Source organism: Cornus florida, unplaced genomic scaffold (genome assembly GCF_030987335.1).
Source record: "Cornus florida cultivar Cherokee Brave unplaced genomic scaffold, ASM3098733v1 CherokeeBrave_3.0.0_Hap2_Chr03, whole genome shotgun sequence".
In the NCBI taxonomy this organism is placed as follows: domain Eukaryota; kingdom Viridiplantae; phylum Streptophyta; class Magnoliopsida; order Cornales; family Cornaceae; genus Cornus; species Cornus florida.
Genome location: NW_026775573.1, coordinates 19,771,198 through 19,798,611, shown reverse-complemented (window position 1 = coordinate 19,798,611; position 27,414 = coordinate 19,771,198). Strand labels below are relative to the sequence as shown.

General features: G+C 35.1%; 1 protein-coding gene across 3 annotated transcripts in view; it reads left to right on the top strand.

The window, feature by feature from the left end:
- The first annotated feature begins 2,638 nt into the window (after nt 1-2,638).
- LOC132299821 (phytyl ester synthase 1, chloroplastic-like) overlaps nt 2,639-27,414 on the top strand; it is a 28,553-nt gene continuing 3,777 nt past the window's right edge. The window contains exons 1-13 of one of the 3 annotated variants that reach the window (XR_009480189.1): nt 2,639-3,788; nt 4,284-4,335; nt 6,044-6,099; nt 6,653-6,811; nt 6,929-7,033; nt 8,514-8,620; nt 10,837-10,958; nt 11,449-11,540; nt 13,173-13,306; nt 19,726-19,856; nt 24,631-25,000; nt 27,026-27,144; nt 27,265-27,378. Coding sequence is in view for 2 of the 3 variants with exons in the window: in XM_059796644.1 (XP_059652627.1) it covers nt 3,371-3,788; nt 4,284-4,335; nt 6,044-6,099; nt 6,653-6,811; nt 6,929-7,033; nt 8,514-8,620; nt 10,837-10,958; nt 11,449-11,540; nt 13,173-13,306; nt 19,726-19,856; nt 24,631-25,000; nt 27,265-27,378 (1,860 nt within the window). In the remaining variant the exon portion in view is untranslated. Of the gene's footprint in view, nt 3,789-4,283; nt 4,336-6,043; nt 6,100-6,652; nt 6,812-6,928; nt 7,034-8,513; nt 8,621-10,836; nt 10,959-11,448; nt 11,541-13,172; nt 13,307-19,725; nt 19,857-24,630; nt 25,001-27,025; nt 27,145-27,264; nt 27,379-27,414 lie in introns of those variants that run through there. The other 2 variants (XM_059796644.1, XM_059796645.1) reach the window with 2 other exon arrangements.

Here is a 27,414-nt window from a genome sequence, read left to right as displayed (position 1 = left end):
GAGTTTGTGTGAGGAAGTGTGTTTAATTAAATATTTTCTAGGTTTATATTATGATCCATGTGTTTTTAGTTTTTAGTTTTTAGAATTGAGTGGGTTTCGCATTAGAAGGCATGACTCAGACTTGCAGAAATGAACTTCCATTTCCTTCCAATGATGCAAATGATACCACTTAGGCCACATGCATGGTCTGTGTTCAGACTTCAGTCCTAGTGTTCATTTAAGGTAATATTAGTTGGGTTCAAACGTAGTTTTGGAGTTGTAAATGATGACGCGGTCCAGCAGAATTCATCACCGTATCATGGTCCCAACTCTAAGCAATTCACTTATTGTGGCAAAATGTTTTATTTTTTATTTTATATCTTCTGATATCTGAAAGATGATACGAAAAAAAATAAAATAAAATAAAAACAGAAAAATGTGGGGAATGTCATATATTTCTTTTGGTAATCACAAATTGATACAAATTGATTTTTTTTGTTACTAGTAACTTGAAGCTAAAATGTAGAAGGAAAAGTGTAATTATGAAGGATTGTGCCCTTAAGTTTATTAGGAGTATTAGGGTCTGTTTGGTTTGTAACCTTGAAAATAATTATCAAGAAATCAGAAAAAATAGAAAATTATTCATAGAGAATAAATGCATGCTTGGTTTGTAATTTTGAAAAAAGAATTTAGATAATAAAAAATTATTTTCAGATAATTATAAAAAACATTTATTTGAAAACAGTTTTTTACAGCTTTCTGTTTTCAATTTTCTGAAAATAAAAAACTGTTTTTAGAGCTAGCAGAATTTTTTATAATTATCTTAAAACAGACATTTTTATAACTGATTTTCAAAAAATTGAACAAAACATAGTTCTTGTACATTTTTTTGTTTTCAGTTATCTGAAAATATAAAATTGTTTCCAGAGTTACAAACGAATCAGACCCTAGCTTTTAGGGTCTGTTTCTTAGCTCAATATCAGAACATAAACAATTTTTCTTCTCTAGATACCCTCCAATTCACTGTACAAATTAAAACCTACAGTTTTCAATTTTTTAAAAAATTTATTTTTCAGTAAAAACATTCAGTCATTTTCAAACACGTGAGTTATGGACTATTTTTTAATAATTTCACGGAATTATTTTATGATATTTGAACCCTTAATAATATCGGAGAGACCATTACAGGGTGTATTAAAAATTATATTGACCCTTTCAATTTCAAGAGAAACCAAAAGCTTATATAGAAATATATATATATATATATATATATAGATATACAACATGTGGACGTGCACTAAGCAACTGATTGTCCAGAAAAAAGCTAAAGTTGGTCGTGTTATTGTTATCGCCTTATATGCATTTTTAATTTTTTAAGATTTAAGAAATTCGACCAATTATATTAAAGATTTGGTATAAATCATTGTGGTGGCTGTATCTGTGTGGATTACCAAGTGAGCAACTTTATTTATACTAAAAGTTTTGTACTTGTATTGCCGAAAGGAACCAAAACATGTTACATCCGACACCCTTAGTTTTGTACTTGTATTGCCGAAAGGAACCAAAACAACTTGTTACATCCGACACCCTTTTTTGAAAACGACTCATTATTGTTAAGAACCAAATTAACACGAAATGGGTGGTACAAGGGCAACTCTCTCTCTCTCTCACACACACACCTCGTGGCATGAGGGCAATTTGGTCACTTTATTTTAAATCCTCTCTCAAAAACACGATGTTCTTGAGAATTTGAATCTTTCCGGTATTAAACGGTTCAATGCATAAAGAATTAAAGAAACTAATCTTTTATAAACAGAGTAGACTCAACTTATATGATGCGATCTCTACAATTTACAGTGCACTAGACCGTCTGACGCATTGTAATGTTAAATAATGAACTCAAATTATCTTGACATTCACATCAGACTATTACAATTTTATAACTGTCTAATCTCATAATACAAATTTTTCGTGAATCTAAATAGAAGACTCATCTCGTACTAATGATAGTACATTTAAAAAGTTACCAATGTTCATTACATAACTCTTACAACCATGCTGTCAAAATGATTGCATAAATCGTATCTGACTGGTTACTTTAACCTATTTATTGAGCTGAAGCAAACAAAGCCTTAGGGCCTGAAGCCATTCCCATGCTTAGACGGTTAGACTATTGCGTCTTTAAAACATTCCTAACCATTGAGATTCAATGATGTACAAGTTAGAACTTACAAGAGGTTTGGTTATTCATGTAGGAGGCAAGTGATAAAAAGTTTGATTAAAACTTAATAATTAAAAATTATTTTTTAAAAAATTAGATATGAAGACATGATGTACAACATTAAAAAAAAAAAAAAAAAAAAAGCGGTCCAGGAATAAAGACAACCCTAACGACGACGTTTAAGCAAACTATAGTCTCGGGTTTCCAGGTTTACTTTACTACATAGAGCAAACGCGGCCGTATAAGAGCCAACAACTACCTGTTTGGAAGCTTCAGAAGAGCATGTGGCTGAGGAGAAACCAGAGAAAGGGGATGGACAATTACAGGCAAATCAAATGGCCAACTCCACTCCAACAAGCCTCTCTGCAGCACCACCAATTCTTAGGTAAAGCTAAATATTCTCAATAGCTAATAGACAAAAGTGAAAACGTGATTCTTTCGGACACTGTTATGCTATCTTATGTCTTTTCTCTTTGTTCCTGTATCTATTTGCCTGCTAATTTCCCCATCCATTAACTCATTGCCCATTTAGTATTAAATGTCAATTACTTCAAATTTTTATCAAACAAGAAGTACCAAACCTAAATGCACCATAGACCCCACGTTCTGCTTTGTGGGTCCCTTTTTAACTTCCATTTCCATACCCATACCCATTTTTTGTTTTTTTCTTTTCTTAAATGTTGTAGAGATTGTAATAGGTGTATTGGGTTTTAGCTGAATTTTTCCTTTTTCTTTGTCATCTATCTATTTTCCTGCTAATTTTCCTAACCATCCACTCATTTCCCATTAAATGAGTACAAATTTTGATTAAACAAGAACTACCAGACTTTCCATGTTCTGTAGACCCCACATATGATTTGTGGGTTTCTTTTTGTTTTGTTCTTAAATTTTATGTGAGAGTGATAATTGTATTGTTGGGTTTTAGCTGAATCAGTCTACTGGGTTCTATTACTGAAATTTGGTCATTGAAGTAGAATAGTTTTGCAGCGGTAAGCTTATTCGTTGGTCATTCTGAGTGTTGATTCGTGAGAATAAAAAGTGTGTTGTTTTAGCTGGATTAGTCTACAGGGTTCTACTACTGAAATTTGGTCATTAAGCTTATTTGTTGGTCATTCTGAGTGTTGAATCTTGAAAAGGGGTCAAAGTTGTAAGACATTCTTTATTGAAGTCATGGTGTCAATTGTGGAAACTTTCTGGGTGTCACCTTATTCTTCTTTGAAGTCAAGGCATAAGCCTCAGTTTAAAATTCGGGTTCAGAGTTCAGGTAGTGGGGATTCAATGGTGGTGTCTCCGGTTGCTGTTAATGGAGTTTCTTTTGTTGGGGAGAAAGAGAGAATTGAGACTTTGACTGATGTGGGGAATGGGAGATTGGGTTTGAGAGTTAGAGAGAGCAAGAAGCGGGAGGAGGATGTTGCTCCAGAAAAATTGGAGGCGTTGTGGGATGATGGATATGGGACTCAGACGGTGAAAGATTACCTTGATGCTGCCAAGGAGATAATTAAGCCCGATGGCGGGCCACCTCGGTGGTTTTGCCCTATCGAATGTGGACAGCCATTAAAAGATTCACCAGTTCTTCTGTTCTTGCCGGGTAACCAATGTTTGAGCATTTTATAAGTACTAAATATAGTTTCTGTTGTCTGAGTGTTATATATATATATATATATATATATCGCAATGATGAGATTTTGGTAAACATATTATTGATTTTTAAAAGGCCAGTTCATGTCATGATATAAAAATTTACGAGGGGCCATTGCTTAATGCAACAGTAAAGCTTGCATTACCAAGTGCCGGAGCATGGCTTTATTTTCTGTGGGCTAGTCACTTTATTCAAGCAATGCAAAAGGTTAGGTCTATGAGGTCTATGTCCGGCCCGTCCCTCCAAGTATCCTCGATTAAAGGGAATGAGTCTAGATAATTATTTAGTTATTTATTTATTTATTATTATTATTATTTTTTAATGCGGTTTTCAGTTTCATTTTCTTGATAAAAATTCAACACACACACACACACACACACACACACACATGTCTTCTGCATTTTAGTTACAAAATTTTGAAGTCTGTGGTATTGATGCGTGCAGGAATGGATGGACTTGGATTGGGCCTCATTTTGCACCATAAAGCTCTTGGGAAGTGAGTTTTAGTATTAATATCTTTATGTGATACTCACAAATCTGTATTTTATTAGCATTTTTTAAGTAATATGATCTGAAAAAGCAACCAGTAATCAGTTTTGGTGTTACATAAAAGATCGTATATAGCAACGTAAACATGTACCCTCAACTTAACGAACTTAAATAGTCCCAGTGTTAGATAATATTCCATAAGCTCTTGGGAAGTGAGTTTTAGTATTAATATCTGTATGTGATACTCACAAATCTGTATTCTATGAGCATTTTTTAAGTAATATGATCTGCGAAAATGCTTTTTTATTTTTATATAAAAAGCAACCAGTAATCAGTTTTGGTGTTAGATAAAAGATTGTATATAGCATGTATACATGTACCCTCAACTTAACGAACTTAAATAGTCCCAGTGTTGGATAATATTCCAAATTTCCAATTCATTTTTGAATCTATCCTAATTCCCCTCCATTGGATTTGAGATCATTCCCTTGTTTAGGGCCATTGAGGGGTTGTGGAGATCCTTTTTCTTTTGTTAATTTCATAAATAATCTTGTGTTTGATCAGTTGGGTTTTTCAATTATTTTTCTATCCTTGTTGCTCTCAATTTGCTATGGTTGTGAAGTACAATTGTTAGATAAAAGATCGTATGTAGCAACGTTTATATGTACCCTCAACTTAACGAACTTAAATAGTCCCAGTGTTAAATAATATTCCATAAAGCTCTTGGGAAGTGAGTTTTAGTATTAATATCTTTATGATAACTCACAAATCTGTATTCTATGAGCATTTTTTAAGTAATATGATCTGCGCAAATACTTTTGTATTTTTATATAAAAAGCAGCCAGTAATCAGTTTTGGTGTTAGATAAAAGATCATACCCTCAACTTAACGAGCTTAAATAGTCCCAGTGTTAAATAACATTCCAAATTTTCAATTCATTTTTGAATCTATCCTAATTCCCCTCCATTGGATTTGAGATCATTCCCTCGTTTAGGGCCATTGAGGGGTTGTGGAGATCATTTTTCTTTTGTTAATTTCATAAATAATCTTGTGTTTGATCAGTTGGGTTTTTCAGTTATTTTTCTATCCTTGTTACTCTCACTTTGCTATGGTTGTGAAGTACAATTTTCATCGTATTATCCTGTGAAACAAATGGAGCGATGTTTGTAGTAAAAATGGAGCAGAGGAGAAATGGATCATCTCAGTTTGATGTGTTGAATGCACTGTATACCTCAATCCTGTCACCTGTGCATGCGTTGCAGTATCCCTTAAAACCCTTGTTTCATTACAATGCAAATTCACCACTTATTTTTGTATTCCTTGCAATAGTTACAAGATTGAAACTGATAAAAGAGCTCCACATTTTATGGTGGCATTATCCTGATTTGTAAATACTCTGATGCTTGAAATTCATGAGTAGTTAAAAATTTAGGTTTTGTTTTACAAGTGATATTCACTTGTGAAAGCAATTTATATTTATTTTTGTGATATTTTTGTTGTATTAGTTGTATGTAATATTTGTATATATGGGCATGTATATTAGGTGTATGCTTTATATTGCAGTACTAATTTGTTCTTATTTTGTTCTATATTGAGTTTCCTGAGTTTGTTGTTTTGATTAGAGAAATACCATGATACTGGGAATTCATGTCTAGTCCTTTCATTTTTGTCATTTGTAATCAAAAGTTTTTTATATGGAATTATATTGGATGCAGAGTTTTTGATGTTCGGTGCATGCACATTCCTGTTTATGATCGAACACCATTTGAAGGTTTAATCTTCTATAGCCTTTTCATGTACTTTTAATTATTTGCTTGTGTTGTTTCCAAGATTCATTTATGCTGCTGATGTGTCAAATTACTGTACAACTTTCGTTAACAGTTTGGAAGAACTTGATTATCTATATTTTGCAAGCTTGTAATAACTAATCTTTCAGAATGTGGTTCTTGTTTATCTTTTTGGGTTGCTGCAGTTAACAAATAATGGGAAGCTGTTTTTTTACTTTATTTTATTTTTTGTTTCTATATTTAATTTATGAATTAAATTCTTTTCAGATATAGTTCTTTGGTACTATTATTTTCTATAAATCATGTTGAAATTTGTAGGCTTAATGCGAATTGACTTCTTTTGGCCTGTAAGCAGTGTCCATTTATTTTTGTGTTATTTTGCATGCTTGTATGCCTGTGTGCGCTCTTCGTTTTATCCTTCTTTAATCAATGAGATCTCATCTTATCTTACATAAGATTTAGTTGGATGTAATGTATGATGACCTATAAATAAGATTCAGTTGGACACTAATGTATGATAAGTTTAATTGTATGAAGACTTGGTGAGATTTGTTGAAGCAACTGTGAGGTTTGAGCATGCTTCATCACCAAATAAGCCAATTTATCTGGTGGGAGATTCCTTTGGAGGATGTCTAGCACTCGCCGTTGCTGCTCGTAATCCTAGCACGGACCTAGTAGTAATATTAGCTAATCCAGGTCAGCTTTCGGATATGCAATTTGACAGTGTCATCATATTTTCTCAACATGTTTCTGGCTGACCATAGGTAGGCAATATTCTGTGGTAGAACTGATGTTCTTGATCATCTGTTTCAGCTACGTCATTCGGCAGATCGCAGCTACAACCTTTTCTCCCTCTTTTAGAGGCGTTGCCTGATGGACTCCATAATACCATCCCTTATCTTCTTAGCTTTGTTATGGGTACGTGATTTGTCACTTTTTAAATTTTACGGTGGCTTCAAATTTTCTAAATGAATTTACTACATCATTGTAAGTTCATACTGCCCCATCTCAAAATGTCTTTTTGGGTTTCAAACTTTTTTATGTGGATAATGCATTAAATGCATCTCCCCTTCTGAAATTCCAAAACTACCCATTTAAATTTCAAAATTTCACATTCTTGGTTTGGAAATTTTTTCAAAAGTTAAGGATATTTTGATATAAAATCTTTCTACATTAACTTTTCAAATGGGATAGGTAAAAATGAAAAAAGAGACAAGAAGTTTGGGACGCAGTAAGTATTCGTCTACACTTCCAGTTGTGGCACACTGGTTGAACTGTTGCTGTGGCCTTGTAATTATATTATCTTTTTAATTTAATAAGTAAGCTCATAACTGTTTATTAGTTATAACTATAATTATATAAGTAATATGACAGTGTACTTACAAGTAAATCAGTGTATATGTTGGAACTTAGAAGTACATAATTAATTAACGACACGAGTATTTAAGTACATAAGTTATATTAGTGTTAAACTAATTAGTAATATAAGTAATTGATAATATAAGTTACTAAATTATTATACTTTTTATAAGTTATAAGTTCTTTTATTATTTTTTAAAAAGGGCCTGGTGGGTTGGGATGATGGGCTGCGCACGGGCTTAAGGCTGAAGCCCAAGCCCTCTGTATCTAGTGGCCTGGGCCAGCCAGTCCACCAAACTGGTTCAGACTGGGCTGCACCCTGAGTGGGCTATTGGCCTTGGGCAAAATGACAAACCTAATGATTTCGTAAATTTTATAAAATCCTTCAATTTTTTACTTCCCATTTATACTCTCTTTGTATGCTACAAGAAATTCATGTCCCATCGTTCGAGGTTCATCAATCACAAGTTGATGAGTATCCAAGAAGCTATGTCCATGTGATTGAAATTAAGAATTTTATTTTTAAATTATGGAAATATCCAAGATGTGTTGGACGCAAGTCATGGATATGACTCCTTAGAAGTGCCCGTGCTTTATAGATGCATACTATATTACACACTGAAATGATCGGGGGAAAATAGCTTTCTAAAATATTGGCATTGATATATTAAAAATCACTGTTGAATGGTTCTCCCCTATCAACAAACAACAAATTTACTTTATGCTTTTTCCTTTTCATGGCTGACCCCAAGTAGTTGGGAAAAAGGCTTGGTGGTTGTTGTATGCTTTTTCCTCTTCTGTTTGTTCTATAATGCAAATGGATTATGGTCTTGTCTTTTATATAGATTTTCTATTTCTTGATACGTGTTGGTACAATTTTTCTTATATTTCACAGGAATAAGGTATTTACTGTGGAAACTAGCTGTCCTAAATTGTATTTGTTAGTTTGTTCATTAATCATTATGAGTTATTGGCAAGTGCAACCTTTTGCAGTTTTTATTTACTCTCACTCCAGAGTAGTTTGCTTTTCATACATCAGGTGATCCAGTGAAGATGGCAATGGTCAATGTCGAGAGTGCACTTCCTCCTGCTCTAGTACTTGAACAATTGTCTGGCAACCTTACTGCTTTGCTTCCACGTCTTTCTGTAAGAATTGCTTGTGCTGCTAAGATTTTTTCCTGATTGTTATACTTCTGCCTAGAACTCTTTTGTATAATATAAGGTGTTGCATTTTCTTTTTTGGTTATACCTCTTTTGGCCAATTGTGTGCTTGCTTTATTTTTTCTCAAAGTTTCTGTAATTTTTCATTGTCTTGTGGTCTTTTTCTTGTATAAGGGGGCTGGTCTTCAATCTATTATATATAGGGGCAAGTGCAGAAAACACCCCTAATGTATACTCCACGCAGCATTTTTACCCCCTATTTAAAAAAGTGTGCAAAAAACACCCTTATTGTTTTCACATTGTGCGGAAACACCCCTCAATTAAAAATCTGAAGTGTTGTAATACCCGTTTTGCCCTTTTACTCTTTCAAAAAAGCCCAAGGGGGTATATGCTACTAATATCATAGTAGAGGGGTGTTATGTGAGCATGAAATGCAATTTTTTTTTTTTTTTGGAATTATTGAATTCTTTATAATTGTTACCTTTGGAATTATTGAATTCTGATTCTCTACCAAATTATTGCACATGAAATGCAATAATTAATTATTTATTTATTCCGGGTATGAAATTGTCAAAAATTTTCTATGATATATATTTTTAAATTCAATCTTATTTGAAATTCTTTTTTAGTTCAACATAAAGAATTCTAGCTTAAATACAAAAAACGTGCCAAAATTAATATATATATTGAGGATATAAATAAAAAAATAATTTATTTATTATTGCATTTCATGTCCAATAATTTTGGTAAAGAATCATAATTCAATAATTCCAAAGGTAACAATTATAAAGAATTCAATAATTCCAAAAAAAAAAAGAAAAAAAGAAAAATTGCATTTCATGTGCACATAACACCCCTCTATTATGAGATTAGTAGCATATTACCCCCTTGGGGGGTTGGTTGCTCAAAGTCCTTTTCAGTCATTTTACAAAATGATATTTTTTTTATTTATATTTTTTATAAAATGTCAAAGTAAGGGCATTTTAGTCTAACTCTACTTTAAATATGTCGGTAGGACCTATTTGCACAAATTTGATACATTAGGGGTGTTTTTCGCATGCGAGGGGTGCGATATGCACTGTAAGCACAGTACAGAGGTGTTTTCTATACTTGACCCTTATATATATTACAATTAGACATTTTTAGTCCAATGATACTAATATTGAGTTTGCAGTTTATCACATCCACTTACTTTTCCTTCTCAGCCATGTCCAATATTAATGTCTTATTGTTGCTTGGGTCAAACTAATGGTACAATGAGTAATCCAAGACATGAATGTAATGTGATGCAAATAAGAGTTTACAAGAGTGCGGAAGTGATGGGCAATTGTTAATAATCTCCATACCTATTAGTTATGATGTCTACCGTTATATACCACATAATTGTTTGAGCCAGTGCTGATAGAAAAATAAAGACAAGTTCTTGACACCCGCTTCTCTATATGGTATGATAAATCATTCTAAAATTTCCTCCCCAACTTGTTTTGTGTTTCAGACTAACCTACGATGACATTATATATTTCTTTGATCCTTATAAAACATTTGAATTTTCTACGTTCACCCCCATTTTTTCCTTGAACGTTTAGATTCACATCGGAATTACCTTTTACAGGTATCAGATAAGATGTGATATGTATGTAGGTTTGTTCTATATGTCTATGTACACGTACCTAGTTTTTGGACTCACTTTAGCTGAGTCCATGTATCCAGACTTAAGAATTAGGTGAATCCAACAGGTCGATATATAATATCCGTACTCAAGTCCATGTAAGCTATAGGTATCGGCTAAACCCAATCTTGGTAGACAAATGTATTACTATACAACCTTACCCAAAAGGAGCATGGTGCTGCATGGGGGAAAGGGGAGGGTGGTCTGAGTGATTGAGTCACCCAACTGACCATTCATTGCCATCCAAATTAGTGATCTTCATAGTGTTTAAAGTGAAATTAAAAAGGTCACAGTTGTCCCCTTGCAAAATAGTACTGATAATAGTCCATTGTCACACTCTATCTTTTCCTTTCTTCTCCCACCCACCCCACTGTTAAGGGATATGAAAGGGGGGAGGGGGGAACAAATTGTTGTCATGTGTTGTATAGAATGATCCCTTTTCTTTTCTTTAGAATCATAATTTCATTCTGCAATTTTGTAGGAAATATAGTTGGCGGCTGTTTTGGATCATAATTCTCTCTATTCTTGTCAGGGCTTGGCTGATATTATACCCAAGGAAACTCTTCTTTGGAGGCTGAAGCTAATTAAATCAGCCGCGGCTTATGCTAATTCCCGCCTCCATGCCATCACAGCTGAAGTACTTGTGCTTGCGAGGTTCTCTTTCTTAAACCCAACCCAACCCCCACCTCATCCTCCCCCCTTCCCCTTTCCCCCCCCCCCCCCCCCCCCGGGGGGCCCCCCGATTTAATGAGATGTTTGGTATCTCCTTTTTTGAGCTTTTAATTAGGTTTATGTGCTAGGGTATTTCCAGTCTGTTATTTTATTGACAGCCTTTTTCTTGCATCTCTTTTGATCGTATGGTTACTTTACACATTCACATCTAGAGGTGGCAGATAAAATCTTGATTGAATACCTTTATTAGTTAATATGGCTTGGAGAATGATATGATGGAGACCCTAAAGAGATTTTATGGTGCAAAAGAAAGGGGTATATAACTGTGCATGACCAGTTTAGTGATATGCGAGAGAGTTGTGGGAAGCAAGATCTCTGTCAAACTGGGGACTGAGTTTCGATTCTTAGTTAGCTTACATCAAGGGTGGCCACCAAGCCTAATCTTTTTGCATTTTGTATGCTGTACAACCAGGCCTGTCCAGGAGGTGGTCATATGGTGCATTTTATTGGCTGTTGCCTGGAAGCTAATTTACCCGTTAGCTGGGTCTGAGCACCAACTTACAGGTTTTTATTTAAGAAACTATTTACGGTTTAAATGTTATGTTTTGCTTAAGTAAATTTTATCAATAAATTTGGTGAGGTATAAGTGGGGTGATGGGAACTATCAAACATTGATGAAATGTCCTAGAGTAACGATTTAGTATTTCGGTTACTTCATCCACACAGATACGAAGCAAAGCTTTTGAAATTGTGTAATTCTGATCCTTCTCTGTTTATTTATTAGGCTAAGATTCATTGTACATTGCAGCATAGCTAGAGCTTGTTGGGATTTGATGCTTGGTTTGTTTGGGGTTCCTTGGGTTATGCCTTGTTCCTCTAGAGGGTTGATTGAGGCTTGGAGAGGTTTCTCAGCTGGGGCTCTCATTCAGGATGCTTGGAGGGCTACGCCTCTTTGTATTTGGTGGTGCATTTGGCTCGAGAGAAATAGGAGATATTTTGATGGAAAGGAGAAGCCCATTTCTATGCTTAAGTTCTCCATTATTTCCACTCTATTTTGTTGGGTTTCGGGGAGAGATTATAGATCTATTGAGGAGATTGTTTTCTTTTTAGCCTCTTTGAAGGCTTGAGCCTTTTTTTGGCCTTTTTGTTTCATTGTATATGATATGAGGGGTAAACCATATAATCATCAGTAAGCAGATAAAAGTATCCAGAGTGAAAGAGGTGGTTGGTTATTGTTTATTCTTGGCGTCCTTTTGGCCAAGCCCTTCAGATTGTAAACAGATTTCAACATTAATATTCTTTTTCCTGATCCAAGCCCTTCAGATATACTCACCTTTATTTTTCAAAATTAATTTGTCAAATTTGAAAATTAAAGAAATTTGAGAGTTTTGCAGAATGCAGGTAACTTTGGAAGCTTGGAGATTTAAACTATAAATCTCAATGACAATTATGCTCTAATGAAATGTGCACGTTCCTTTGTTCCGGGGAAATATATAGTCATTTATATTGTTAGATTCATTCAACTTGATTATTTGATTCAGAAAATATGGCACTTGTCTTGTACTTTTGGTCCTTATTTTTTGCATGGACATCTTTGTCGTATATTAATGGTTATTCCAAGATTCTCTTTCCAATGTTCTAGAAACTTTCATGATTCTTGTAGAAATTCAAATCTATGTTCTTGTGTTTCATTTCATCCCAATGTAGATGTAATTGTATTGTTATTGACCAGTCTCATTGAGGTCTACTGTTGGATCACATTTATCCTTGTGTATAGGCATCTACATGCATGCACCAATTTATTACAAATAAGAAGAACAATATTTACTTTCTTAATCATAACTGTGTCTAACCTCCATACATCAGCATAAAGATTGTCATTACGTGTGCAATAAAATGACAATTAGGATATGTCTGTTTGCCCGCAAAACAATCTACTCTTGCTGAGTAAAATCATTGATATTCTAGCAGTATGTATTAGTGCAATGCTAAAAGTTGAATGCGGGGTTGAGTCTTAAGTAGACCTGTCAATGGATTGGATTTTGATCCAAATCCGATCCGATTATCCGGATATGGATTGAATAAAAAATTCGATGGAATTTTATCCCCTTGAATATTTTATCCGGATATTGTTGAATATTTTATCCCCTTGTTCTAGATTTACTCGTAAATTGGTATATCTTGATGTAATTTTAGGGTTGATGGTGTATTTACATTTTAGTGGCAAGGATAGCATGCTGCCTAGTGGAGATGAAGCTCAACGGCTTTCAAGTTCACTACAGAACTGCAAAATTCGGTATTTTAAAGACAATGGGCATACCATTTTATTGGTATGTGAGGGATTTTTATTTTTTGTTTCTCTATTTTGATATTATGATGCTGGTAGAATTTTCTGAGGCTCTTGAAATTTGATATTAGCTTTGAGATCAATACAGCTCCTAATCAGTCACAAGATTGTGTTACAGTAACAATCATAACAATTTCTTGAACTAGTCATTGCTTATACTTGGAAGGTTATATAACCATCCCCGGTTCTTTATGATCCTACAATGAATCTGTTAGAACAATGCTTCTTGTAACCTTGGCGTTGTGAGCAAGGTTAATTGAGTCTTGTTCTCGAGACAAACTTCGTGGCATGTCCCTGAATGATATTAAAACATTGATATTTTGTATTCATTTGCTACCCAATTTAAGATTAATAAATGTGTAGATATGCAGTCATTTGTACCTGACAGTTACCAAAGTCTGCCAAATATTTTTAGGTACCGTCTTCATTGGGCCTGAAACAATTACTAATTGCACCTTTGTTGGTCCATATCCTTGATGTTCAGACTGAAACATTAGTTTTCTTATTTTCTTTTGAGCCAAAATTGTTGTCACTAGCATTGATGATTGGTTAGTCTCAATTTTAATATAAGGACAAAGTTGCCTGAATTTTGTGATTCTATTTTGATACTACAGCATCTTGACATTTATGTTGACTTTAAGATATAATCAATTCAAGGGTAAATGATAAAGAAGAAGGAGAAGAAAAAGAGAAGAAAGCGGATGAGAGAAAAAGAGAGATTGAGAAAGAGACCAAGAATGAAAAAATACTTTCATCCTTCCACAACATTCTATTTATAATAACAAGTTTTAGAAATTACACATAAGCCCCAACATTATATAAGTAATAACAAATAAGCCCCTGACAACACTCCCCCTCAAGCTGGTGCACAACATTCTATTTATAATAACTAGTTTTAGAAATTACACATAAGCCCCAACATTATATAAGTAATAATAAATAAACCCCCGACAACACTCCCCCTCAAGCTGGTGCAAAGATATCTATTATGCCCAGCTTGACTAACATATTTTGCAAGCAAGTCTTGCTCACACCCTTAGTCAAAACATCAGCAACTTGATCATGTGTGTTGACGTATGGAGTACAAATCAGCCCTAGTCAAAGCTTTTCTTTGATGAAGTGTCGATCGACTTCAATGTGCTTTGTCCTGTCATGTTGAACTAGATTGTGGGCAATGCTAATAGCAGCCTTGTTGTCACAATACAAGTTCATTGACTCGCGAAGAGTATAACCCAACTCACCCAACATCGTAAGTAGCCATAAAACTCACAAACTCGATGTGCCATAGATCTGAACTAAGCCTCTGCACTAGATCTAGCTACTACAGACTGTATCTTGCTTCGCTATGAAACAAGATTACCTCCAACAAATGTGCAATATCCTGAAGTAGATCGTCGATCTGTCATAGACCCTGGCCAATCAGCATCAATATAGGCTTCAACGCGCAAGTGGCCATGACTACCAAACAATATCTCCTTACCAGGTGAACCCTTGAGGTAGCGAAGAACATGATGAGTTGCCTCAAGTTGAGGTGTACGTGGAGCATGCATAAATTGACTAATCACACTAATAACGTAGGCAATATCCGGGCGCGTGAGAGATAAGTAAATCAGTCTCCCAACCAATCGCTGAAATCTTCCCACATCATCTAATGGGTCTCCATCTACATCATTATGCCTATGGTTCTCCTCAATGGGAATATCAATAGGTCTAGCTCTAAGCCTGCCTGTTTCAGCCAACAAATCTAACACATACTTCCGTTGAGAAATGAACACCCCTTTCTTCGATCTGCACACCTCGATGCCAAGAAAGTATCTCAATGATTCGAGGTCTTTAACCTCGAACTCTGTCCCCAATAATAACTTCATTCGACGAATCTCTTTTGGATCATTTCCAGTGATAACAATATCATCAACATATACAATAAGGGCAGTGGTGCAGCCCTGGTGCTTCTTGATGAAGAGAGTATGATCTGTCTGACTCTGTGTGTTCTCTACTCTTTTCACAGCAGTGTTGAACCTCTCAAACCAAGCACGCGGCGATTACTTTAACCCCTACAAGGCTTTATTTAGCCTGGACACTAAATTTTGACCATTGGCAAGCTTAAACCCTGGTGGCATAGTTATATACACCTCTTCCTCCAAGTCAACATGAAGGAAAACATTCTTTACATCTAGCTGATGTAAGGGCTAATTCAAATTAGCTGCCAAAGAAAGAAGAACACGTATAGAGTTCATTTTGACAACTGGAGCAAATGTTTCCAGATAATCAATTCCATAGGTTTGAGTGAAGCCCTTTGCAACTAACCGAGCTTTATATCTCTCAATTGTTCCGTCTGCATGATACTTTATTGTGTAGACCCATTTGCAGCCTACTGGTTTCTTACCCCTAGGTAATAAAACAATATCCCAAGTACCATTCTTCTCAAGGGCCTTCATTTCTTCAAGCATGGCTTTCTTCCATGGAGTTTGACTGAGAGCATCTGAAACACTAGAAGGAACAAATACAGAGGAGATACACAAAGTGAAAACATGATATGTTGGAGATAAGGCATCATAGGATACAAACTGAGATATGGGATGTTTTGTACAACTACGAACACCCTTACGATAGGCAATAGGGACATCAAGATCAACAGGAATGTTATTGGGAAAAGAATCAGGAGTATCTATGTCAGCTAAGGAATTACCTAGATCGAGGGAGACTTCTTGGTCCTGGGGTGAGCCAGTAACTTGTTTTGCCCTCCTAGTGACAATTGGTTTCTTTCCCTGTTGCAAATTATTAGTGTTAGGAGGACTAGATATAGGCACCTTAGTAAGAAGCTCCCCCTGAATGGGAACAGGCAAAGGAAGGGGGCATTCCCTCTGAATGGACAATGGATTCTCTACCTGTATAGTAGTCTCCCTATATAGAGAATCCCGAGAAGTGGAAAAAAAAGGAACAGCCTCAAAGAATGTAACATCCATGGAGACAAAGCGACTATGAGTGGTAGGGTTATAACACCGATACCTTTTCTGTGTGGCAGAGTATCCAAGGAAGACACATCGGATTGCCTTAGGGTCCATTTCGTCCTTGCGATGATGAATGTGAACATAAAAAACACAACCAAACACTTTCGGAGGGACAGTAAACAAGGCAGTGTCATGGTGTAGGGGATTGGTAGCCAAGAACCTTAGAAGGCATGCGATTGATAAGGTATGTAGCTATTAAGGTTGCATCAGCCCAATAACTTTTAGGCACTCCCATCCTAATTAGAAGAGAACCGGTCACCTCCGTAATATGACGGTGTTTTTTTTTCAGCTACACCGTTTTGTTGTGGTATATCGACACAAGAGGTTTGATGGACAATCCTGTTATTAGCAAAAAAGGAGGCAAGACCACCATACATAAACACTCCTCCGTTATCAGATCGAAGGATTTTGAGGGGACAACCAAACTGAGTACATACCATTCTATGAAAGGTTTTACAAATGGAATAAACTTCATCTTTGGTTTTCATAAGATAAAGTCAAGTATATTGACTAAAGTTATCAACAAACACAACAAAGTAACAAAAACCAAGTAACGAAGTAGTAGATTCAGGACCCCACACATCAGAATGAATAAGCTGCAAAGGAGCTGTACTTTAATTCACACTAGTAGGATAAGAAACTCGACATTGTTGGCAAGAACACATGTTTCACAATTTAACTCAAAAGATTTAACAGAAGCAAACTGTGGAAGCACATGCTTCAAAACAGGAAGAGGTAAATGACCTAGTCTATTATGCCATTGCATTAACAGATCTTTATTGACATTACTATTCCTAACACTAGATTAATTTGCAACATAATAAGAAGTTGGCCTTGCGTTCAGCAAATACAAGCCATTGTCCTCATGTCCACTTTCAATTGTCTTCCCCGTATCAAAGTCTTGAAACACACAGTGAGATGGAAAAAAGGTTACACTACAATTCAATCCTTTTGTAATGTGACTGACAGAAAGGAGGTTATTGGTAAACTTTGGGACATGAAGAACTGAGGATAAGGTAAGATTAGGAGGGGCAGAAATAGTGCCCTTCCCCGTAATAGAGGTGAAGGTGCCATCTACGAGTCTGACTTTATCCTTACCAGAACATAAACTGTACGAAGAAAAATCAGATATCATACCAGTCATGTGATCAATGGCTTCTGAATCAATGATCTAGGATGATCCACCAGATAATGTGGAAACCTGATGTGCCGAATGAGAGGTACTTGTCTGAGCGAAGTTAGATGTGGAAATGGAGGAATGTTGTGCTAGTAGATGTCGGAGAGCATCAAGTTCAGCTTCGGACAAAGAACTCGGTGGCCCTGAGGAGGCATGACCAGTGGAAGCAGTCTCATGCTTTGCAGTATGTGCTGTAGATAACCCCCTAAATGGACAAGGCCTTGGCCTAGTATTTGCATGAGCAAGAGCTGGAGTAGGGCGACCATGTAAATTCCAGCATGTTTCCCTAGTGTGACGTGTACGCCGGCAGTGATCACACCTCAACTTGCACTTGTCATTCTGCTTCCCTCCTTTTGGAGTATTGGGCTTGTTCCATTGTTGTGTGGCAAGAGCAGACCTCTCTGACAATGGTACTTCAGGCTCAGGCTTAATGTATATAGGTGCAGACGTAGCCTTCATTCTACTCTCCTCAGCTTGGATATACGAAAACACATCTCTAACAGAAGTAGGGGTTGGATACTTGCCTAACACTTGTACCCTGGCATGCTCGTATCTCGGATGCAAACCGCCCAAGAACTCCAAGATTTAATTCCTTTCTACCATAACATGAAATGCTTTAACATCAGCTGCACATACAGGTATGTTGTCTTGGTAGTGATCTAACTCTTCCCATTTACCACGTAGAGTGTGGTAATATGTAGCCAGAGTTTGGTTTTCCTGCTTGAATCTTGAAATCTGTTGTTGGAGTTCATACAGTTTTGCAAAATTACCAACCGAGGAATGCGTCTCTTCCATAGCCATCCGTAGCTCTTTAGCCGTTTTCATAAACAGAAACCCATTGCTGATCTATGGCTGCATTGACTGCATCGACCACGTCATAACTAGTGCATTATTTGCACTCCACTCTTTAAATTCAGGATCGCACTTAGAGGGATACGTGACACTTTTGATATGGTTGATCATCCTACGACCAGTGATATGCATACAAGCAGATTGAGCCCACTCCATATAGTTTGTCTTATCCAGCCTAACAGTTGTAATACAAAGGCCTGGATGGTGATCACTACTACCTCCCAATACTGGAGTCAAACTAGGAGAAGACCCAGCTTCTTTTGAAGTCACCTCTGAGCCAGATATTTTATCAAACAGTTTCTGGGTATACAATCCTCAGAAACAAAAGCAGCAACAAAATACGTAGAGAACAACCTCTCTAACACACAAACTTCAACTAGAAAGATTACCGTCTTCTGAGATGCATAAAAAAGCGACCACAATCACCACACAAACCCTATAAAGCAACAAAGTAGACCATACTAGAATTGCGAACGATGAAGAAAAAGCCGTTGTTGCAGAACCTCACGAACACAACAAAAACACCAATTGAGACTGCAATAAATAAAAAACAGTCACCAGTTGGATCCGCGGTACATGTGGATGTGATTAACACTACTTCCTTGCAAACAAATCCCATATTGGAATCTCTTCAAAACCCTTCACACCCACTAGGGTTTACACAAACTTGCCCTAGAGTTTCAATTACACACCTAGAACTTTACAAACCAATGCTTTGATACCATGTTGACTTTAAGATATAATCAAATCAAGAGTAAGTGATAAAGAAGATGAAGAAAAAGAGAAGAAAGCGGATGAGAGAAAAAGAGAGAGATGGGGAAAGAGAGAAAGAATGAAAAAATACTTTCATCCTCCCACCACATTCTATTTATAATAACAAGTTTTAGAAATTACACATAAGCCCCAACATTATATAAGTAATAACAAATAAGCCCCTGACAACAATTTACTCCTAATTTCAGTTCAGTTCAATGATTTCAACTGGGCATGTGTGGATTGTTAAATGAAGGCAAAATTGTACTGATACATATGGATATATATGATATTACAGTTTGGTATCACAACAAACGATTTTGTTTGCTATCTGATTAAAAAGGAGATGTAAATCACCTTATTATATGGTTCATTGAAATATAATATGCTAAAGCTATCTTGGTTTTCTTCTGTTCCTCACTATTGTCTTGGTATGGTGACTGCCAACTATAAAATGTGAGGCCATAGCACTTACTAAAGCATATAGTGTACCACTTTAAGGACACTCATAAGTACTACAAAATTGTTCTAGCGTGCAATGAAAGTTACATTTCCTTAGATTTAATTGTGGAAGCACATCAAAACTTGACTGGCTGTGATGTTTTGCAGGAAGAAGGTGTTAATCTGTTGACTATGATTAAAGCTACTTGCATGTATCGTCGTTCAAGAAGGCGTGATTATGTATTGGATTTTTTGCCTCCTAGCATCTCAGAATTCGAAGGGGCACTTGAAAGCAACAGGTAATTCAGCTAAACAATGCAGTATCTTGTTACTTTTTGATGGAATGCTTTAAGGGTGCAACTTGATCAAGCTGAACTGATCCGTGGTTGAGATTCTAAAAATAAGATGCTTTTACATGAGGCCTTCAGGGATCTGTTCGTACCTGAACATGATTTATGCAAATATCCATCTTGCATGCTAATGATTTGGAACTGTAAAGCATTTTTCATGTTCGTTTAGATTTTTTCCTCTGTTTTTTTTTTTTCTTTTCTTTTTTTTTTTTTTTAGAAAACATTTTCTTTATGCTCTGTTCGGTAGGAATGAAGAAAGAGGGGTGGAAAGAAAACAGGAGGGAAGGAACAAAATTCCTTCGTTTGGTAGGAAGGAGACACAGAGGGAAAGGATAATAGGAGGGATGTCTTATCCCTCCTTCTTTACAAATTTTCATCCGCCCAAATTTGGGCGGAAGACAGGAGAAAAAACAAGTGGAGCTATTATAAAACTATTAAATTATAATATTATCCTTTCCAAATATTAAAAATTAAACCCTACACATCTCATTTCACGCAAAAAAAAAAAAAAAAAAAAAAAACCCCCTATCAAGGTATGATTCATGTGTTATACACACACACACACACACACACACCTCTTTTATCTTGCCTTGAACCTGACCTCTGTAATCCTTATTTGGTCGAAATCTGGATCTTATATATATATATATATATATATATATGGATTGTTTGTTATATAATTTCCTTATTAGTAAAAAAGAGGATTCAGAAGAAAAAATACATAGTTTACATAAAAAACCATACAATGCCATAAAGCATTTTTTTAGAACATATTTAGAACCAAAAAAAAAAAAACTCCATGTTCACACCTAGTTCTAAAAACAGTACATACTTCACTAGTATTGTCATATATTGTAAGACTACAACTAGTGGTGCAAATAATTTTGAGTGTTCAACGCAAATGGTTGAAAATAAGAATTTTAGTTTGACATGACTCTACTAGGATAATATTTATCAACGAAGTATGTAGATAGTGGGATACATTTTTTTTATATTATTATTATTCATGATGAAATATGATTATATCTATATATATAATTAAAGCAAACAATAAATTAGAGTGAAATTAATGGTACTGTTCAAATGAGTAGTAAAGATGATGGCTATTTACTGGAAAAAAAAAATAATGAAGTGTATAATGATAAAAATAATTTTAAATTCTCCCTTCCCTTTTCTCGCAACGAACGAAGGAATTTGGTAGGTTTTTCTCTTCTCTTCCATCCAACCAAACAAAACGAGGGAAGTCCATAATCTCTTCCCTAGGGATGTCTCATCCTTCCCTTCTTCTCTCCCTTCTATCCAATTTACTTCCTTTCTAACGAACGGAGCATAATGATTGGAATTTGTTGGAAGGTTAATGTTTTTATGCAAATTATCTTTTAGTACTTTTCTATCAATTAGTAATTTTCTAATGACAGACAAAACTAGAGGGAAAGGGAAGGAATGGAAAGAAAAGATTGGGAGAGATGTTCAGGTCTAATATTTTATGGTTTATATTTGTAAAGGTGAACTATGAACTCTAAACCGACCAAACTAATTTGATCGCCCAAACAGGTTTAACTGGTTAACATGCTCCTAGTTTGAAGATCCAGCTGGTTAAGCTGCAGTTGTGTCCTGGCTGAAATTGTCATTCGGGATTTGGGCTTAATCTCTTATTGTGGTGTGAATTTTTTGCAGACTAGCACTAATCATTCAATATGTAAATGACGCAAATCCTGCCTATTAGTTCTTTGAGAACTCTGTCATGGTTGTGCAGAGCATGGTTAAAAGATTATTACAAAGCCTGCCTATTAGTTCTTTGAGAACTCTGTCATGGTTGTGCAGAGCATGGTTAAAAGATTATTACAAAGCCTCAAATCTTAAGTAATTTAAGCAACAAAATCTTGAAGCTAATTAGACCCAAATTTAAACTTATAAAGATATCGCATACCCAAGGGAAGGCCTAATTGCACCACTCCTCAATTTACAACCTATTACTTATATAGAATACTTTCAAAGATACAAAACTACTTCCCAACCAACTCCAATAGATACATTACTATTCTAGCTCTGAGCAAACAAAAGCGACTCCACTCCTTGGATCTACTTCGTTTAAAAGTCCATAAGCTCTGATGCAAGTCACTCCGAAATACTTTTACAATAGAGTATATTATTCTTTAAGTTTTACTTGTATCCCTCGTTAACAGGACGGAGCCAGAAATTATGTTCGCGCCGGGGGAGGGGGGGGGGGGGGGGGGGGGGGGGGGGGGTGGTGGTTGGGGGTTGGGGTGGACAAAATTTGAGGCAGGGCAATTTTAAAATTTTAAAGAATTATGCATATAAAAATGAATTTTTGTTAAAGTTGAGGGGGGGCAATTTTAAATTTTTTAAAAACTATACATACAAAAATGTAATTTGTTAAAAGTTGTTGGGGGCGGGGGGAGGGGGCATACTGGATCTACTAATTCGCATTGATAATTTTCGAATAGGCTTGATGTGCATCCCTAGCTAGTGGTTCATATATTCCATGCATAATTCAAATGAACCCCATGTTTGAACATAGCAGAGTTCCAGTTATCCCCACAAGTAAAATGAGATCAACTTTTCTGCCAATCTCAGATAGGTCCACTCGTACCTTTTTGTTGAAGGTCCCATGCACCTCATTAGTGTAAGACTTTTTTTTTTTTTTGTTTCAGAAAAATAAAATTCCATATGACGGAAAATGATGTTTCTTTCAAATGTCACATAACCAAAACCTCAACTAAATGTGTGAAAAGTTCAATATAGTTTTTACTAGTTTGAAAAGACATTAAAAAATCATCCTTATTATCATTTGCGTTTCAATAGAGCTGACTGCAATAAAAAGAATCACAACTATTAATGGAGTCTTAAGATCAGGGAAAAAAAAAAAGAAACCATATAGGTATATCTTTTGATGAAATCATGGATTTTTTTGGGTTCTTTGGGTCCCTAGGACCCTTTATTTGGCTCCGGCCTTTATATAGCCCTTGGGATGCGTTCCCCTTTTGAACGCTCTCTAATATACTTTTATTTATGAAAAAAAAAAAGTATAGCTACCATGTAGCTTCCAAGAAATGAGAGTAAAAATCAACTCCACATGGATGTATGCATAGTCACTAGTTCAAAATTATAGACTTCAATTGGAAAAAAACCTTAAAATGAATGAAAGAATAAACTACAAGTGTATATTCCATAATTTCAAAATTAAAATTAAAATACATGTTATACTCTATATTGAAGTACACCTCTACAGCTTTATCTAAGGATCTGAGTGACAATTTAAATAATTAACTTATGACGAGATTCAAGAATAAATCTTAGATAAAAGCATGAGATAGATTTACTTAAAATAATCAAGATTGGAAGGATCAAGGCAGACATGAAACTATATAAGGTATTAGATTCAATATCTTAAAAAAAATGAATTTCGAATAGCCTTGCAGAATGATGCTATGCCCTAGTTCATTTTTATTATCTTTTACTTAACAAGTTACATTTGAATAATTTAATATCCCTCATTTGAATTCACTAATAGCATTGGAAAAATAAAGCTTCACAAGAATAGAAAGTTATATCTCCACTTGAACAAAATTATTTGTGCTTGGTCTAATTTCTCAAATTTCAATACTAGAGTTTTTTCTCAAGTTCTAAAGCTAAAAATATGTCTTTGATACCCCAAGGAGATCAAAACCTATTTTTCAGAAGGACAATATAATGTGATGCAGGAGATAAAAATAAGGAGAAGATAAAGAAGAGAATAATAGGGAAAGAAGAAACAGAAGGAAGAGATCACACGCAGAGAGGAAGAAAATCCTGAATTATTATAGTAACTCGATATTCAAACAGAGTGTAATAAACACATTACACAAAGACTTTATAGAAAAAACCTAATTACTAAGTAATGTAAGAGTACATATTGTCAAAAATATACACACCAACATAAAAAATAAATATTAAAGAGTCTTAACTATAAATTAGAAGAAAAGAACTCTAAAATCTACCTTTGGTGCCTATGTCTGGCGTAGTTGTGAACCACATGTGGCAGGCCCATAAGTTTGGGTCCCATCCTGATTTCCATCAGTTTTCTCCGTCTGAGAAGAATTCATCTCAGGAGAGTTTTGGTACTCTTGAATGTAGGAGATAAAGAAGAGAAAAATGAGAGTAGAGAATAGGGAAAGGGGAAAGTTTGCAATATTGTACTAATTTGATAGTCAATCATAAAGCATAATAATCCCATTAGATATTGCCTTGAATATAGGCAAACCCTTACCAAACCCTAGTTGCTAATTTAAAAAATAGATATTTCTAAAAGATATATAACAAATATAGAAATGAATATTAAATAATGTAAGTCCTAAAATTAAAAGAAAAACCCCTAAATTTATCTCTTGCATCTATGCTTGGCATGGGTGTGAATCACATGTTTCGCATAGGCTTGGGTCCAATCCTGATTTCCATCATAAAGTCTTGTAGAATTGTTCTATGTAATCCATACAGCAGGTCAAACATTCGCATATAATGGTCACATGAACATTCTAAGGTCAAATTTATTCATTACTTTGCATCCAATTGAGCATAAAATTTTCTCCTGAGTGGATGATTCGATATCAAATATTGCTAAATCAATGTTAAATCATTATTGCAACAGCCTGCCTGAGTCGCTCCCAAATGCATATTTGTGGCATGTGTGGCTGAAGCTGTTATTATAATACAATAAATGCAGATTATTTCGCTTAGCTATTAGTCCAGTGATGTTTTCAACTTTGGAAGACGGAAAGATAGTGAGAAGTCTTGCTGGGGTTCCAAATGAAGGACCTGTCTTATTAGTTGGTTATCATATGTTGATGGGATTTGAGCTTGTTCCACTTATTGAAGAATTCTTGATAGAGAAGAATATACTTGTTCGTGGTATAGCACATCCGCAGTTATTTACGGAGCAGGCTAAAGGTCAATCCAATGAGTTCTCTTACTCTGATTCGATCAGATTGTTTGGTGGAACACCTGTCTCACCAAGCAACCTTTTCAAATTGCTATCTACAAAATCACATGTGCTGCTTTACCCTGGTGGGGTACGTGAGGCTCTCCATCGTAAGGTATGTCAAAAATTCCTTCTATTCAATTCAACTAGTTATGTTTTACGATCGAGAGAACCATTGATGCTAGATTTGTACATCTCATCTTTGATAAATTGTATGATTGTTCATGTATTCTTCCTTTGTCCTTCAAAATCTTGGGTGTCCTTGTTTATCACTCTGTTTCATAAATGGTAAATATATATATATATATATGCCAGGAAACTTGTGTAAATATTCAAAAGCACTCTAGTACTTCTGCTTGTTCTGTCATTGTGTAGAATTTAAAAAGTACACTTTTTGAACCTTATTTTTTCCCTGGAAAATGAAACACTTCCAAGTTTGTGTTGGGTGATATTTGTGAAAATTGCCTCCAACAATGATGTTGTATAGTTATGATGTGAGTAACACTGCTATTTATGTTTGCATGCTTGGCTGCTTCCATATCTGTTCACTCTTGTCGTTCTTATCTTGGTAGTTATCGTCTTAGAAAAGCTTTCTAGCAACCTAGAAATCCAATTTTAATAGTATCTTCTTTCTTTCTTTCTTCCATTTCTGTTTTCTCTGAGGTTAAGTAAAAGCACCAAAATGAGCCCTTAACATCCTTTCCTCCCTTAAAACTTGTTGGCTTGATTTTCTGACCTTGAATATGAAACTCTGCTAAAGCACAATGCTTATGACTGGGTCTGGGGGCCTGTCATAAAAGGTGTTAGTATTATCTAATTTGTTCACTCTAGAAGTGAATTCTTAAGGAATATAAATGTGTAGAAGGAAATTTAAAGTCATCGTATATTTGTTAGAAAACTGAAGAAAAGCATTAATGAATGATTTTATATGCGATTTAAAGAATTGTTAGGAACAGGAAATGCACATTTGATATCTTCCTTTTCCTTTGTCTGAACTATTTAAGGTCAAAGTAATTTTAAGACAGATAATATTGCATAGGCTAGATAACCATTTGGTTTAATTTTTGTTTTGGGCAAACTTTGCTTTAATGCGGTAACTGCTATGCAATTGTTGATAAATTTTCTTTTAATTATAATTGAAGTATGGAAAGTTGAAAACATGGAAGGAAACTTATATTCACCCATATTTGGATCTTGTGTTATGGATACTAGTGTTTCGATGTTTTTCTTTTTCCCCAATTTCTATTGTGTTCTCCAAATCTTTCCGGAAAGTTATCGTTTTTTTGGCCATTGTCGTTTTTTTGGCCTCTTAGAAGGCTTAGTGGTTTTGCCTTTTGTTGTTCCTTTGGGATGCACTCCCCTCTTGAGCGCTTTTTATACAATTCTTACTTATCAAAAAAAAAATATCTTTCCGGAAAGTTATCATTTTTGAGTAGACAGAAATGATACTCATAAATGAAATTTTTGTCCATTCCAAAGTGGATAACAGTGATGGCAAAATCATTAGTGTAAGCGAGAAGCCAGGGGTCAAACCATATTCTCCATCGCAAAAGTAAAATGAAATTAAATCATAGTGTAATTGATAGTATGGTTTAAGGTGAAACTATGAGAGACAATATGGTTCTTTTAGTTTTTTATTTATTCATTTTTTTCTTATTATTTATTTTTCTTTGTGAAATTTCTGCTTCCTGTTAGATTCTCTACACACTTCCTTCACTTACTTGATTTTACATGTTTTCTTTACTCAAATATTGTTTTCAGTAATTTGTATACATGCACATTTTCCATTGAGTACTGTGTGTTAACTTGGTTGATGTTTCAAGGCATAGAATGGGGTTGGACAGCTTATTACACGAATTATGGAGAGGAAATAGACATTAGGGTTGTTGATGGCTAATGTTTCTATTACTAGTATGTCATTAGAATTGTAGGAAATTGTTTCTGGAATCTTTAATTGCAGTGTAAATATGTTAAGATGGTTGAACTATAAAAAATCTGAATATCTCAAAAAAGGGATGAGTAGAGGAGTTCCACCTCGTATTTAAAGTTTAATGGTGTCTTAACCATTAGAAATGTTGAGTTACATTGGAAAAATAATGAACATTTCACTGATGTAAAATTTTGGTGTGTCACTGTCCAGCTAGTCAATCCTTCATTATGCATTTATATGTAGTTGTGATACTATCACACGCCATTTATATACTAAGGGAGAAATTAAGAGGCTGCTGAGAGAAGCCATCGTTGTGTTGCCTATAATGAGTAAGGAACTTCCATTCTGGTTGCTTAAGGCAATGCACATTAGTTTAATTGATAAATGTATTATTTAATATTCATAAAGAATTTCGTTTTGGACATTGATGGTGCTTATATGGTTCCCAGGGTGAAACATACAAGTTATTTTGGCCTGAACAGCCTGAGTTCGTTAGGATGGCAGCAAGGTTTGGGGCCACCATTGTACCATTTGGAGTTATTGGAGAAGATGACATAGCAGAAGTAAGCACGCTCTTTCCTTTTCACTCCAATCTCTCT